Raw genomic sequence first — 15592 nt, forward strand, 5'->3', positions numbered from 1 at the left:
GGCCCCCCAACAAATCAAAATGAACTTTAAAATCTGACATTTTGTAGCTACCGATTTCCAACGAGAGACAATGTATAACAGTGTAACGGCTGTGTGTCGCTAAACGTTGCTATGGAAACCACAAGATGTAGGCTCATGGAAGTAGTTTCGGTAGGCTAGTAGTGTGTGTAGGCCACTGGATACTTTGTGATTAGGCACGTTCTATTTGATCGTTGTTTGATCGTGGAATCAAACACGCCTATTGACCAATCAGAGAGCTTGCTCAAACCTATCTGTTATAGAATATCTGTTAATAGTACATAGAAAAGCCATTTTAAAAAAAAAGTAAAAGAGGATAGAATTGGACAATAGTCAACAACACAACTCAGTTAAGATAAGATAAGAGGTACTTTATTTATCCCAAATTGGGGAATGTTTGCGTTGCAGCAGTATACAAAACAAGGCATTGCACATTACTAGTAATTGAAGATTAGAAATAATCAATACTAGAATTTAAGCATCTCAAAATAGAATTAAAGCAGCATTAAAATAGCATAGAAAATATACAGTAGACCGTGAAGATAAAACATCTATAAACTCTGACAATAAAACACTATTGAAGGGCTTTAGACACAATATAAAGCAGGATATTATTTACATTACGAGTGTAGGGAATGGAATATTAAATGAAATATAAATGTAAATATACAGTGTGTCCAGTTATCTAAAGATAAGCTATGAAGCAGAGAGCTCTCCTCCAGCCAGAGGTGATTTGTTATACAGAGTTATTGCAGTAAGCAGGGATGTTTTCCTGTATCGGTCCTTGTGACAGTTGAACCGGAGCAGTCAGTTTCACTTTTATAGTGAAATCCTTTATCTAAGCAAATGCACAACATCTCAGAAAAGCCCTCAACAATTTTAAATCTCCCACTGAATCCCTTTGCAATGCGGGAGGGAGGAATAAATCAAAGGGTTGTGAAATGTATCGATCGAGAGGTTTTCGGTGCAGGTCTTGCTTGTTATTTTGGAGCCATGCCTCTGTTTCTCCCCAGGTGATGTGTGTGTGTGGAGCTGCTGGTCAGCTGAGTGGAGCTGCCTGAGGCCTCCGAGCTGCTCATAGTGGGAATACACTTTCATATCATATCAAGAATTCAGAGAGGATATCTTGCCTTGAATTCAAAAACAGGAGAGCATAAATGTGGATGTGATGTTTAAAATGAGAGAGGTTAGGTAAGACATAGATACGAGGAAAGACACCAACCAATTTTCTTACCAAGGCAACAGAATATCAGATATACAAGTATTATTACTTCCCCACAAGAAACACATCATTTACACTCTTTGAAGAGCAGAACTGCTGAGAGGCAGACAGAGCATTATGACAGGGGGTGTTAAGATGGGTGTCATTTCTTCTTTTCTTGCAATATTATTCAGATGTAGACTTGATAATTAAAACACTTCTTTAACAAGTCATGCTGACAAACATCACAGTCCTATTAACAGGGGCAGAAGTAGATTGTAGCATTTCCTAGTAGAGGCAGGACAACATGGTGTTCTATATTTGTATTTAGTAGTTCATTTGATAAACCTCAAGGGGGATCCGGAGTCTGTTGGTAAGAAAACAAATTGACCTGTTCATGATTTACAATTTTAACTCCAAGAACAAGTTGCACTAAATATGGTTTGTCAGGTTAAAATCCCTTGTATGCTAGCTCTCTGCTCCTTTAATAGTTATATATATTTTTTTAATTTTATTTCTTGATTTATTATTGATTAATTATTGATACTCTTATTCCCAAAATGTTAGAAGAAAAATAAAACACAACAAAGCACACACTGGACATTCAACAAAAACAAAACAAACCTTTGATCCTAAAATCCAAAACCAAATCCCCGCAATTCCAAATTATGAAACAACTTTCTTTTGCCCTTTTTCTTTTTATGCAAAATCTCCTCCTTGTCATTGTACTGTCTTCCTTGCTGAGTATAGAGTGTTGCCCCTCGGCTGTGTTTGCTGTGCTGCTGTGCAGGGTTTGCTGGGGTTCAATCAATTCTTCTTTGTTTTACCTTTTACTGATTAAGGACAAGATCTCAGAATAACTGTGTGCTCTCATAAACTAGTCTGTGCCCAGGTTAACTTTTTAATCTTAAACATAAACACATTCGTTTTATTGAATATGAATAATGTCACAACAACAAAACATGATGTTGTTTGGGTCCAAGGAGGCTCTGCATGTGATTGTTACAGCTCCCCTTTGGCCACCACCTTCACCATGTGAAGTGTTTTGTAGCCAACCCGGAGCCGGTTTGCTGGAGCAAAGGATTGAGATATTGTGCAGATTCAGCCATTTGGAATACAAAATAAATGGTTCATCTTCACATTTTATCTCACTACTTTTGTTTACTACAAATCCTATACAAGGGCGTTCATCAAGGAATCCTATTGGGTCTTCTTATGATTTAAACACCTTGTAATAATTAAATATAATCAAAGGCTTGATAATGATAACTAAGAATATCCTCATTTAACATTATCTATTGATCAAGTTTGCCCTTCATCCTTTACGATCCTGTCCAAATTTAGTTTTTCCCTGGGTCTTTGGATCTGCAGTGGTTAGCTGTGGCTGCAGCTCAAGGTACATTAAGGATCACTCAGCAGACGTCCTGTTTGAATAACAACTTACTGTTTGCCATTGAGGAGCCCCCGTTGCCTAGGAGATGCAGTGTACCCTGGCAGACAGTTGGATCTGCTGCTGTGTGATGAGGGATGTTATGGTCTAGTGTCTCCTATTTGAATGTAGCCCAGGCATTTATCATCAGAGCATTACCCAGAAGTAAAACTCAGATTAACCAGCAGAAGTGCAAGACACAGTTCTATCGCTTAAAGGCCTAATGTGTATCCTATCCACATCAACCCTGACTACATTTCTGTCATATTTTGTTGAGTTGTGTGTTTTGTTTCTGAATTTTAAAACCAATTAATTGAGTCGCCTGTACATTAAACTTTTGAGATCTTATTCATTTCTAACAAATTTATTTATTTTATTTTATGAAAATATAACTTCCTGTTGAGATCTTTGGATCCTCGACTAGTTACCGTTTACTGTATAAGCATTTCTTAAAGTGGAATGTGATGTTATATTTTATTATTAGTTGCACATTCAGTTTGTTGCACAGATGATTTGGTCTCTTTGGATCAAGTTGCTTTTAATTCTCACAAGTATTGCCAGGCTACTTTTATGACACAGTAGTATCTTAGTTGAGCTGCAGCATAATGTCAACGTGTTTATTTTTCCTGAGACTTTCTCAGACTACACTAGTAAATATTATGCGGTGGGAAAAAAAGATTTTCTAAGATCACTGCTGTACTTACTGAAAAACATATTGAGTGTTGTGTTTTTTATTTTATTTTATTTCTCAAGTATCTCAAGCATCATAATTGCCTGGCAACACTGAAGGGTCACAAATTATGATGAATGAGTCATTTTCAACAATGGCTATCAGTGGAATCAGCTCCGTTGTACCCCCTTTTTTTAGAGATGTGGGTACGGAGGAAAAGAGAGAGGGTTTTATTTTCTAACACTCTGAGTTCCCTGGCACACCGGGGACACATATTTATGTATAAAATACATCAAAAAGTGCATTTTGGATGATAGGACACCATGCACAATATGCATGTACAACAAACACAATCATCTGAAAATAATATGACTAAGGTCCAAGGATTTTAGAAAAGGTAAAAAGGCAAGAAACATTTTTTGTGTTTATTATTAAGAGTATGTCTTTTTTCTAGTCGTGTTTTTTCCAAATCAAAAAAAGGCGTATCTGGTGCTACACAGCCAGCGTTTTGAGAAAACATGTCGCATTTGAACATGGACGAGGACAGATATCAGTGGGGGGGTGTGATCTGTGGTCATTGGATCAGCGGGAATGTGCAGGAAGTGTGGTGAGAGTCTCCACAACATAGGATGCTGGATTGGATCCCAGCTCGCAGCCTTTTCCAGAGGAAGTCGTCCAGAATGAGTCTCTTCATGTTCCTGGCTCTTCTCCCTGTGAATCCATCTGGTCACGCTTATCGCCGCTTTGTGCATCTCTCTTCACTCTGTAACCAAATCGTATCTGTTTCTCCCCTTCACCTTTTATTACAATTGAGCCATTTAACAGGCACCCTTGTGTAATTTATCAGCAGATTAATCTTAAATGCCCATCATGGGAGAAGTGCCTTGATTACACAGCACAAGGGACAATTAATCTCTTTTCTGAAAGAACAATCAGGTGCTAATTCAAGTATGATGTATTTGTTTCTTACAGTAAACAAACCTCATAAGGAACAAAAAACGACAATGAATTGATCCTACACACACAATGTTGTAGCCAAAGCCTGACATCCCTTATTCCTCTTTGCCAAGAGCACCATTGTTGAATATCAATGAGCGCCTCTGTTGCACTTGCAATGTTTCTTTTTCACGATGAACCTTGAGACTTCATTACTTTTTTCGTTAATCACACCAACACTGTTCTGCTGCTGTCAATACTCCCTTGTGTACGAAGTGGGTGGCTTTAAGTAGTCTATTTACACCAGTGTCTTTAAAAAAAAAATGTAGCCTGCAAAGAAATAATTGATATAGTTGTGACCTGTTTTATTTAGGAACAAATGGGCTTGGGTCTGTTTGCCCTTACAGGGTTGGAAATGCATTTATTCATTTTTATATTTTTGATTTAATCTGATTGGATTACAGTAGATAGATCATGACTGTAATAGTATAATTGTTGTCCACCTAGGTCAGTGCTTCTCAAAGTGTGGTCCGCGGGCCACTGGTGGTCCGTGAGCGCCTCAAAGTACACCCTGTAGCGAGTAAAACTCTGACACAGAAAATATCTGTCTATGCTGCCCCAGACCGCCTCGTTGGAGATTTTTCTTTTTCCATTGTTTTCTTCTTATAGTGTAGTAAGTACAGTGACGTATTGGGTATTGTGAGGTAGCGTCTCCGTGGATTGGTCCAAATGGACGGAAGGAAGTCGTCCAGAATGAGTCTCTTTATGTTCCTGGCTCTTCTCCCTCTTTGAATCCGGTCACAGATGCGTATCGCAGCGGATTGGTCCAAATGGACCAATCCGCGGACTTCCTCACACACACACACTCAATCTTTTCTCAGCTGCAGCTCCACGGATTTCTCAGCCTGAACTCAACCTGAACTCAGCCTGAGTCGGCGGGGCTCGGCCTGGGCTCGTTCCAAGCACACACGGAGACTCACAGCCAGGCTGCAGGTGTGTGTGTGTGCTCGGGCTGGGTTCAGGCTGGGTTTAGCTGTGTCTCGCTGTCTCGCAGATCTACCGCAGCAACCAGGAAACTACACCAGTAAGCCAGCTCACACTGTCCACTCCTCACAGCAGCGAGCCCCGCAACGTCCCGCCAACACGGCACCCAGACCCCACGCAGCATTCTCATCTGTTTGTCCTTACTGGTGTCATTTTCTGGTTGCTAACGCCATTGTAACACATAATCACTGATGTTCCGCTGTAACGGTGGTGGACTCATCAGAACAGAGCCGGCGAGCTGACCAATCAGAGCACAGTGGGCTCATAGGGAAGGGGGGGGCAGGAGCTGCAAAAAGCCGTTTAGGACAGAGAGTGAATACACATACTATCCAGAGATGCTGTATGAGAAACCAATGTGAGTTTGAACATTGCACAATATAAATCTATTCTAGTAGACCTCAACAATGGAATTATGACAACTGCAACGAAAGTAACAAAAACAATGTAATATCCTTTTCAGTTTCACAGAACACAAATTGGGTTATTTACATAATATGTTCACAAGGTTTTGTTTGTGCAATAAATGCAATCTCGATGTCATCGTACTATAATACCATGGCTACACGACGGCATTGCGAGGGCTTCACGTAGTCATGTTGCCTTCCTAAGACAATCGGGCAGCTTCTTGTTTCCTTCGTATTGTCTTCGTGAGGCGAAAAATGCCCGATGGTAGCGATGATCACACGAAGTAAAGACGAAGATGACATGATTTGACAAGATGCCCTCACGAGTCCCTTACGAAGGGCAAAATGGACACACAAATTCAACACGAAAATGAACCTACGCAAGATCCTTCGGCAATTTTTTGGCATGCCAAAGATTTTGCCACCGCTCCCGAAGTTGCTGCTTTGCCTGAGAAACTCCACCGGCGGTCATACGATGGCTTAAGATGCCCTCACGAATGGCCCAATGTTGTTACGATCAGAGCCGAATTTGAACATTTCCTTCGTCGTGTGTCCATCTGGTGTCAATTTCGGGACAGTGTGAGAGGGGCTTTATGAAAGTCATGAAGGAAAGACGATACTGCAGATCAAAGGGGGAAAAGGCTGCGCTGAAAATCCATTTCTTGTTGTAAGCAACCGCAGTATGCCGAAATCCAGTTATTATTATTCTTCTGTACAAGTTACAAGGTTCTTCCTACAGAGGGTCAGTTTGTCAGTCAGCATGATGAACTATAATCAGGCGTAGGGCTGCAGACTCTCAGTACTGCACCCAGTCAGAGAGGCACTATGAGTACAGAATCAATGTAAAGGGATCTACCCTGTAGTGATACGTCATCATGTATTTAGATCATTTTCAGCTGAAATTATGCTATTATTTTTGAAAAAAGGTAGGCCATGGTAAATTCTCCATCTCTTTTTTTATGCCGGATACAGTTTAATATTCTGAAACATCTTTTTTCTTATGTCCTTTTATCTTTATTTTTCATTTGTCATCCAAATAAGCTACAAATCCCCTTTCTCCTCCTGTGGATCTAACAGGAGGTCTTTTAAGTGGGTATCGTCCCCAATAATAAACTTGTGTTTGATATATGATTAAAAAAATAAGAAGTATATTAATGTTTAATGAAAATGTATCTAAAAATGATTTAACACCCAAATATCTTTTGATTTAACAGAAAGTAAGTAGATTAAGAAAACAACAATGACAGCGAAAGTGACGGCCGTAAAGATGTTACTTACCGTGACAAGAAATGAGTGTCTTGTGGTTTGATGAGGGCTGTCCTTTTTATCCTCATCTCAGTCTGTTTGCTGTCGTGACACAAATACACACACACACGCACGCACGCACGCACGCACGCACGCACGCACGCACGCACGCACGCACACACACACACACACACACACATCTGAAACGAGTCCGGCTCCTCTTAATATCAGGGAATCAATAGAATGCCTACTCTGGTCGATGGTTATTGATTGAGTGTTCAGATTCAAATTTTGTCAGAGACGAAGCACGCGTACCTATCAACAAGACTGAAAGGGTTATCATTATGGAGGCTTTCTGTTGAAACCACACAAATACACACACACACAACACACACACACACAAATCCTTTTATTAAAAACACTGTATGCCCTTGAGAGAGAAGCTTAGGGGCTCAGAAGATAGATATATACAGATGAATTATATAAATAATAATACATTATTTGGACTTATAAAGTTTTTTCCATAACTTTTTATTAAAAGTCCTTGGTTACACATGAAGTACTGTATATGATGCTGTAGCTTTAATGAATAAATCAGCATGTTTTTCCGGTATATGTGTGAGTAAGGGTGTTAGTGTATGTGTGTGTGTGTCTTCTCAACCTGCTTCTCTGCTCGTGTCTGTTTGATCTGGCATTAGTGGTGGGAGGAAGAAGGCTATGTGACTCAGTCGGATGAATAGTTCCACATATCCCGGCTTTTATCACTTAAAGAAAAGGAACGGGATCCAGCACCTCGTCTTTCCTCCCCATTGACTCATAATGTTTGATTTACTCTTCCCACACAGTCTGCAGCTTTTTATGTTTTTATTTATTCTCCCCCACTCAGCCAACTCCTTGTTCAGTGTCGTGGACTGTTAGCGGTCCATAGGGATAGTTTCCAGGGTTAGAGGATAAAAAGCACCTAGGCCTTTTGGTGCCTGGTTGCAGTAGGGTGGATTTCACTGATGCTCTAGTTGAATTTCTGAAGTGCAACCCCATAGGAGAATTTGACATTTTGTTATCCTGAGTTCCCGTTGAGTGGTTCTTAATAGTGTGTGTCTGCCTCAGTGTGTGTTTCCTACATGTTTGTGCGTGGGCACCATCTGCTGGTCACATTTGGCAGCCCTTCATACGACAGCTGTGTTTTTGTTCGTGAGCTCGTTGCAGTGACCCCTGAAGACCCCTCCTGAATTAAAACTGTACTTTGGCAATCGGCCCCTCAGGCTCAAGGGCCCTTACAGTATATCTCACTACTTTAATGCTTCATTAGCATGGATGCAGAATGTCAAAGAGACCTAATGACATCATGAATTATACATGTTGGACTGCTTGGCTCTTTAGAGACTTCACAGACACGACTAAAAGGCAGTAATTGTAGGTTTTAAGCTTTGATCACATTACTCGACCCCCCACTGCACATCGCTAATAATAACACTGATTTCACCTATAAGTAGTTAACAAGAGGTTTAACACTTGCTGTTTGAAACACTTCTCATGTTGATGTGATTGAACTGACAAAAGGAAAGGGCACTTCCCCCAGAAACCCACACCAATTCATCATGAAACGACAGCATAGAGACATTGTAGTCTCTCTGTTTCACTGACAGATTATATCTGATAATTGCAAGGCAGAATCAGTACAGCAATACAAATCTATAACAAAGAAGGCTAAAAAGAAAAGTATCTTGTGTGAAGAAGTTTAAACTCTTTGAATAATGGCGGAAGCAAATAAATAAATAAAAAATCCAGTGTATTTCTGTTGTGGGAGTTAAATAAAGTTGATTTAATCAGCTCTGTTCCCAGATCATAATTAAAGTCAAACTTCTCCAGAATAAGGCTCATATTTGCTTTTGACTGCTGCTATTTGAAGCCTCTCAGTGATAAGAATTGGTGCACATAAACCTTTCACCCACCTGCCAAGCACATGCCATCTCTGTGATCTCTGAATCCCTGACTGAGTTTAACCCTGTGTTTTTGAGAAATGATAGAGAAAATAAGGGGAATGTATTGAAAGTGACCTTTTAGGTGGAGTGTAGACTATCATTGTCCCTATCTGTTATGAGTGTCAGGTAGAAGCAGCTTGTGTTTACAGCATAAAGAGAATTGTTTAGGTACAAGCAGATTTAGGACTTAAGATTGTGTATTTTGGCTGAATCTACAAGGTTTTGTTTTAGGTAAAGGAGGAGGGTCACTGGCAGTCTGTGGGTCAAAGATGAAACTCTGTCTGAGCCCTGTTGGGAACGCAGTATTCAATTAAGACATGACTAAAAATGTAAGTGACATGTCTGGGGTTCCCGTTATCTTTTATCTCAAGCGGGCTCCTATTTTAAACACAGACGAGCCCCCCTGGCCAGCATCGTGGCAAACCCCCAGTATTCGGCCTCTCAACGCAGCACAGCTCTGGCATGTGTCCACAGAGGCAGCGCTATAATCACTGCCTAATGTTTGCGCACCAATGAGCGAGGAAGAACACAGATGTACACTGATGCTGTTGGTGGTTGCCAGTTTACTCCTGCATGAAGGGAGAGCTGGACACAGCTAGTTCACCCGTGTTACGAGCTAACGGTGCTATAATTCAGGCCTGGCCATATTTAGGCAGGTCTCTGTGCTGTGTAAACAGAGCTTAGTGCTGAGGGGAGGGCTCACTCCTGCACTCGTGTCCATCTACAGAGCTTGCAAATAGCTCCGTTGAGAAGGGTTATGAAGAATCTTAAGCTGTAAAAGTAAAAGTTGATCTGGAGAATTTAGAGACACCAACAAGTGTCTCTGAGTATGCAGGGCCTCATTACAAGGCGTACTTGAGAGATATTTAATTCCCTTGAAAAATGCTGCTGCTTTGAGATGGACAAACAACCTGTCAGGACTGCGAGGGTAGGAGACCAGTGTTTGTGTTGAACTCTTAAACAGCAGCATGAGTGAGACGCTCTCAAAAAGCCCTGGGGAAGCTGGATCCTTTCCTCTCAGCAGCTCTCAGCCCATCAGGCTGAAACCGCAGTCAACGTCCAGATCGCCCTGTGGATCCCCGAGGTTGTCCCCCTGCAACTCCCCTCGAAACTCCCCCCGGCACTCTCCTCTGCTGTTCAGGAAGCTCCTCGTGAACCGCAGCATCGCCCTGCAGCGGCGCTTCTCCTTGGCACACACACCCAGGTAGTATTAATGATGAGAAGCCTTTGGTGTGGATATTACATGATCAGAATGTACTACAGAAGTTGTGGTACATACTGTAGTGTGCCTCAAGTGGTGAGTTGCGACCCAAAAGTGGGTGTTTTTTTTCAATAATTCTTTTTTTTTTTTTTTTTGAAAGTCAAACTTTTATTTTGAATGCCCGATTTTCTAACGCTGTGCATGCAGTAGGCGTTGGACTGGAAGTACCGGAGACCATAAAGGGTTTTGAAAACTTCTGTCACGTAGTGATCATATTCTCAATAAAACATCTTTGCTGATGTTTTTTCGAGTCTTCTGGCCAATCAGAATCAAGATTGTTGCCGGAAGTCCCCACGGAAAATAACTCTGCGCTAGAACTACTCTTTATACATCCATGGGTACAACTTCAGATAAAAATGAACACATAATGAAATATGACCCCCGGTTTGATGACGGTCACAGAACAATGGGGGCTATCTAGTATCTACCCTTACCCACAATTTAAAGTAAGTCACACAGACTATCTCCTCTTTGCTCTTCTCTCTGTGAGGAGCAGCAAGTTCAGCTGTCAGAACAAAGTGAAAAACAAACAATGGCATCAAATATTATTAATATGTCGGGTTGTAATAGATTTATTTATTTTCTTCTCAGAGTGTGAATGCGTAGTTTATATGTTAGTATTTCAACAGACCCCCCTTCTGGGGTTGGGTTTTCAGTGTGCTTTATTATATAGTTCAGCTTTGATTCCATCATCTCATTAAACCTTTTTTAAAAGCATACTTTAGTTATGTGAAGGGATATTAGGGATATATGAACTTTACTTCACTTTTATTACCGTAATATTGTATGCTGAAAAGCGTATATATTACAGCACGATTTTTTGTTGAATAGACTTGAGTGGTTAAAAATTTCGGGTCGCGATTTATTGACAAAAGAAAAACTGGGTCCCGGGGCCTGACCAGTTGAGAACCACTGGTGTACAGTAGATGATATGACTATGAATCAACCGATACAGCTTAAAATAAATCCCGAATTCAATACACAAGGATGCTAATTTCAGGATCGATTTCTTTCTGCTGGGCTGTGGTAAATCATGAATTGAAAGCAGAGATATGTCTGCTTAATACAATAATTGCATAATATTTGCTGATATTCTGTTTTTTTTAAGTGAAATCAACTATTTGCTATGTTTGGATATGTTAAGAATGAAAGATAACATATTTCACCCTATGCCCCCAACTCTTTTGAAAGGTTGCAAAAACAAACAATGTTTTCTAAAATGTTTTAAGTATTAGTAATCACTGACGCCAAGAATAAGTTCATTTTATACAAAAAATAAAAACCTCCTTGTTAGGTCAATCAAATGTTTACGCTGTATTTCTATTTTAAACTTGCTACATTTAAGAAATACATTCTATACATAATAACACAATAAGGCTTGTTTAGGATTACTGTCCATTAGTTGTGATATTTAGGTTCTTTATTGAATTAAAAAATATATTTTTTTAAGTGAATTAAAGGTGGATCGATTAAGAATCTTATAAATTTTTTCCCTACGATTGATAGATAAGACAAAGTGATTCTGAAGTTACCATTCAGAGGTTAATTCAGAGTCTGAACTTGAATAAACTCATTCATTTAGAAAGTGAAAGGTAAAGGGCATGTTTCAGTACTGAAGCTGCTTTTTCACGTCATCAAATGTTTGTCATGGGTTTGCTGGGGAGAAAAAAAAGGCCCATTGTCTGATGAGAAGGTAACTCTGGGAAATCATGATTTTGTTGACGTCGGGAACTGTGTTGTCTCAAAGGCCCTCATTGTTCTCGAAATGAAAGAGCAGTTCTTGTTCCTGCCTCAGGTGTTCAGCACTGCGTTCAGCAGACCTGGCATCAGTCTAAAAGCAGGGAGAAAAGATCCTATAGCCGGTGTGCTTGGCTCTGACCTGAGGTTTTGCCCGAGACACACAGCAGCATGTGGCTCTTTTACGTCAGAACAGACCTAGCAAATTCAATTTAGTAACAACATTGCTTGGATTTGTAATTCATTTCTTAAATGTTTACATGTTCTCTCTAGAACTGTATCGTGAGAGATTAAAGTCATTTCTGAACCAAACAGAACTTAAAGTTTAGATTTCAACATGTCATTTTCAGATTTTTAAAATAGAAATGACTGTGCGAGAAGAGCTGTGTTGGCGGCTAGTGACGTATGAAATTGATTTTCCATGAACACAACCATGACCCATAGGTCAGTTAAAAAAAATGAGATTAAGCTGCATGGAAGGAAATCCCCCTGCTGCCTAAAACCCTCCGTTTTCAGTCTTGCCCGAAGCACATTGTAAAAATAATGTTAGGGTGAGGAAAATACAAGTCACAAGTGTAAAGTGTTGTTTGTCAGCAACTGTTTGATTGAGATAATGTAGAAAATGATTTATCCAGCTTAACAGCTCTTCCTTTTTGTAAAACCAGCATGAGCTAAGTAATCTCTGCATGTAATTGTTGCACTTACAGGCAACTGTTTCATCTGAAGATGTCCTTAATACTGATAAATAACATTATTTCCCATATGTCAAAAATGCTTTCTCCATGAGGCTGAGGAGATCCTTTTAATAACTACTTTGTTTATTTTACTGTGGATAAATACTGTATATACTGTAGTAAGGATACATCTTCTCATTGTAAGTTTGATATACATAATTCTTAGTAAACCTTTGAAAACCCAGAGGTATATTGTTATGCAAGTATGATGTAGTACTGGTTAAGTGCATACAGCGTACCTCAGACATACACACCTTTGCTTCAGCTCATTATTCCTCATTCATCCAGTTATTGCTCGAGCACGCTCAACCAACACATTTCTTATTAAACTCTGATGAGAAAGGTTCCCCTGCTAATAAAACTCACTGCCAGTTTTTAGAGTAAAGCAATTAAAGTTGAGCCAAACCAAATTTCACCAGGTGTGTCAAAGATTAAAATCAACTCATTATTTTAAGACTGGCAATCTCCCTGGCAAGTAAAGAGCAATATATGAGGCTCACAGAGGAAAGGCTTCTAACGTTCACATCAGCATTCAGGCGGTAACCTGTAGTACCAACAAACATCTTTATGCCGTCTTAAATATTTATGTTTGCATATTATCAGATTATATAATTATCAATTAATTATTGTCATTTTCTAAAAGTAATTTAGGATGAAACTGAATGCTGCGTAACTTCAGTGCTGCAAAATATCTTTCTAAACACAACGTATGTATTAGATATAAGAACAAAACTGCAATTTTCAAATTATGAAATGACCACTCCCTAATCAGATTTAGTGCTGTTTGATTTTTGTCTGCCTTCGCAATTTTTTGACATTGTAATTGTTTATCACAATGATTGGTTGATAAATTATTTCATTGTGATATTATCCCATATAAATCCATATTTAATGATTGCCCTGCCGTAGTGTTAGGCTGTTATATTCCACTCATAGTTTGTCTATTCATCCTAGTTTTACCCTCAGTCTGTTGTTATTAGTATGAGGTACTTCACATTAATGCACCGACAACATGACAAACAAGTTATACCACATTTAGAATATAATCACGTATTTCTATAAACATCCTCTTTTTAGTTTGCAGTTTCACATAATGCTCAGGGAAGTGGTTGTGGCTGCTTTGACTGTCGCCTCATAACAAGTGTCCCTCTAAAACTGAATATTTTCTAATTATTGTTGTTAACCCACTTTAGTATTGTGATATAAAATATTATGATACTTTATCGATTTAAAAACATTTTATTGATTTTCTATTACACGCAAAGATTTTACACACACTCTTCAACTTCAAGGCTTTATTGTCCTTTGCACATTAGCTACAGGGTAGATACTGTATGGCAATGAAAAACTTAGATCATAGGCTCCTCTAACATTGCAACATATATATAGGACAGCACAAATAAAACAGATAAAATAGTGCAAGTAAATACAAATACAATAGAAATAAATAGAGCAAGAAGAGTCTATATACAAGTGCATTGAATATGATATATTAGATCACACACACACACACACACACACACACACACACACACACACACACACACACACACACACACACACACACACACACAGTCTCTTGCCCAGATCCAACACTAACAATATCCTCCTGTAATAATGCGGCTGCAGGGCATCAGAAGGAGGTGTCGGTCAGGTGGCCCGTTGGTCTCACATGTCAAGGCCCGCTCTGAAACACAAAAACAGCCGCCAGCCACGCTGTACAGTCAGATCTTCCTTTAATAAGTACGGACACACACAAGTGTTGCTTTCTAACTGTTGGAGCACGTTCAGTGTCTCAAAGCTCAGAAAGAGTCAACACTCAATGGTTTGTCTTAAAAATCTGGATACAAGATCAGCCTTTAACTTGACAGCGAAACTTTAACGTTGAGCCCTTTCACATTTATCTTGGATATCCTGTTCAACACGGACTCTGGGGGCGAGTTGGGCTGTCCTCAGGGGACTCTATATGCACTCTCACTGCCGGAGGAAGAAGTCAACCCTCGCTCGCTCTATCCTGCAGTATCATTTCAACCCTTCCCCTTTCCTGCAAACGGAGTGAGTGACTGACAGAAATAACAGAGCTGCTTTGAAAGTTTAAGACTTCTCTTCTGTACAATTCGGAGCTATGCTACTAAACACCCTTTCAGAAATCCAGTGAATGTCACGCGTGTGGCGTTAGATTGCGTATTTAGAACAACAACAAATCAGTAGGAGAGGAGAAACAACCGAGGAAAGTCTTCAGATACAACAGCTCCCTCTCTGCTTCTTCCTTCTGGAGAGACCAATTGGACATCACACTTCTGCCTTGTTGAGGCTTGCCTGGGACCTTAGTGGTACAACCCTGCAACATTCCTCAAAATGTTTCCTGAATCCAGAGGCTCTGAGGAGTAATGCAGATCTGGCCTCTATCGGACTGGGTTTTCTTTTCATTTCTCACCTGGAACCTCCCTGTGTTCGCAGTACAAAACCTCATGGAGTCAATCCAGAACCACCCGCCTGTTCATGGGAGAAAAAAAACAGACTGAGTTGTGAAGTTTCAGAATCCACAGGAGGCTCGGTTCAGATGTTCAGGTTATTTTCTTTACAGCCCAGAGTGTCTCTTATGAGCCAGGAGCTCACGGGACAATGAACAAAGACCTGGCACTGGCGAGGAAAGGGGCGCCGACTGTTTTCGGGCACAGTCGGAGACACTCGTGCTTGGGGTATGTTCATAAACTTTGCATCCTGTATCTCTTTCAGCGCTCATATTCACGAGAGGGATTGTTCATGCATGCTGCAGAGTACATCTGCTACGTTAGCTACAAATAGCTACAATTGACAAGGAGAACTGGCGTATTTTAGCTAATGGTAAGACATACACTTGTTCAAGTGAGTGAGATGATTAAATGTGGAAACACCTAGCGTAGGTTGCAACCCGTGCATACACTGCAA

At 40.1% G+C, this 15592-nt stretch overlaps 1 protein-coding gene across 2 annotated transcripts in view; it reads left to right on the forward strand.

Moving 5' to 3' along the window:
- Positions 1-15592, forward strand: part of LOC104946909 (cAMP-specific 3',5'-cyclic phosphodiesterase 4D-like) — an 86377-nt gene that overhangs the window by 27264 nt on the left and 43521 nt on the right. Inside the window, exon 1 of one of the 2 annotated variants that reach the window (XM_010772815.1) lies at positions 14453-15363. The exons of the other annotated variant lie outside the window; for it this stretch is intronic. Coding sequence (XP_010771117.1) covers positions 15287-15363 — 77 coding nt within the window. The 5' untranslated portion in view covers positions 14453-15286. Of the gene's footprint in view, positions 1-14452; positions 15364-15592 lie in introns of those variants that run through there. 2 annotated transcript variants of the gene reach the window in all.

Source organism: Notothenia coriiceps, unplaced genomic scaffold (genome assembly GCF_000735185.1).
Source record: "Notothenia coriiceps isolate Sejong01 unplaced genomic scaffold, NC01 NC01_scaffold00011632, whole genome shotgun sequence".
Taxonomy (NCBI): domain Eukaryota; kingdom Metazoa; phylum Chordata; class Actinopteri; order Perciformes; family Nototheniidae; genus Notothenia; species Notothenia coriiceps.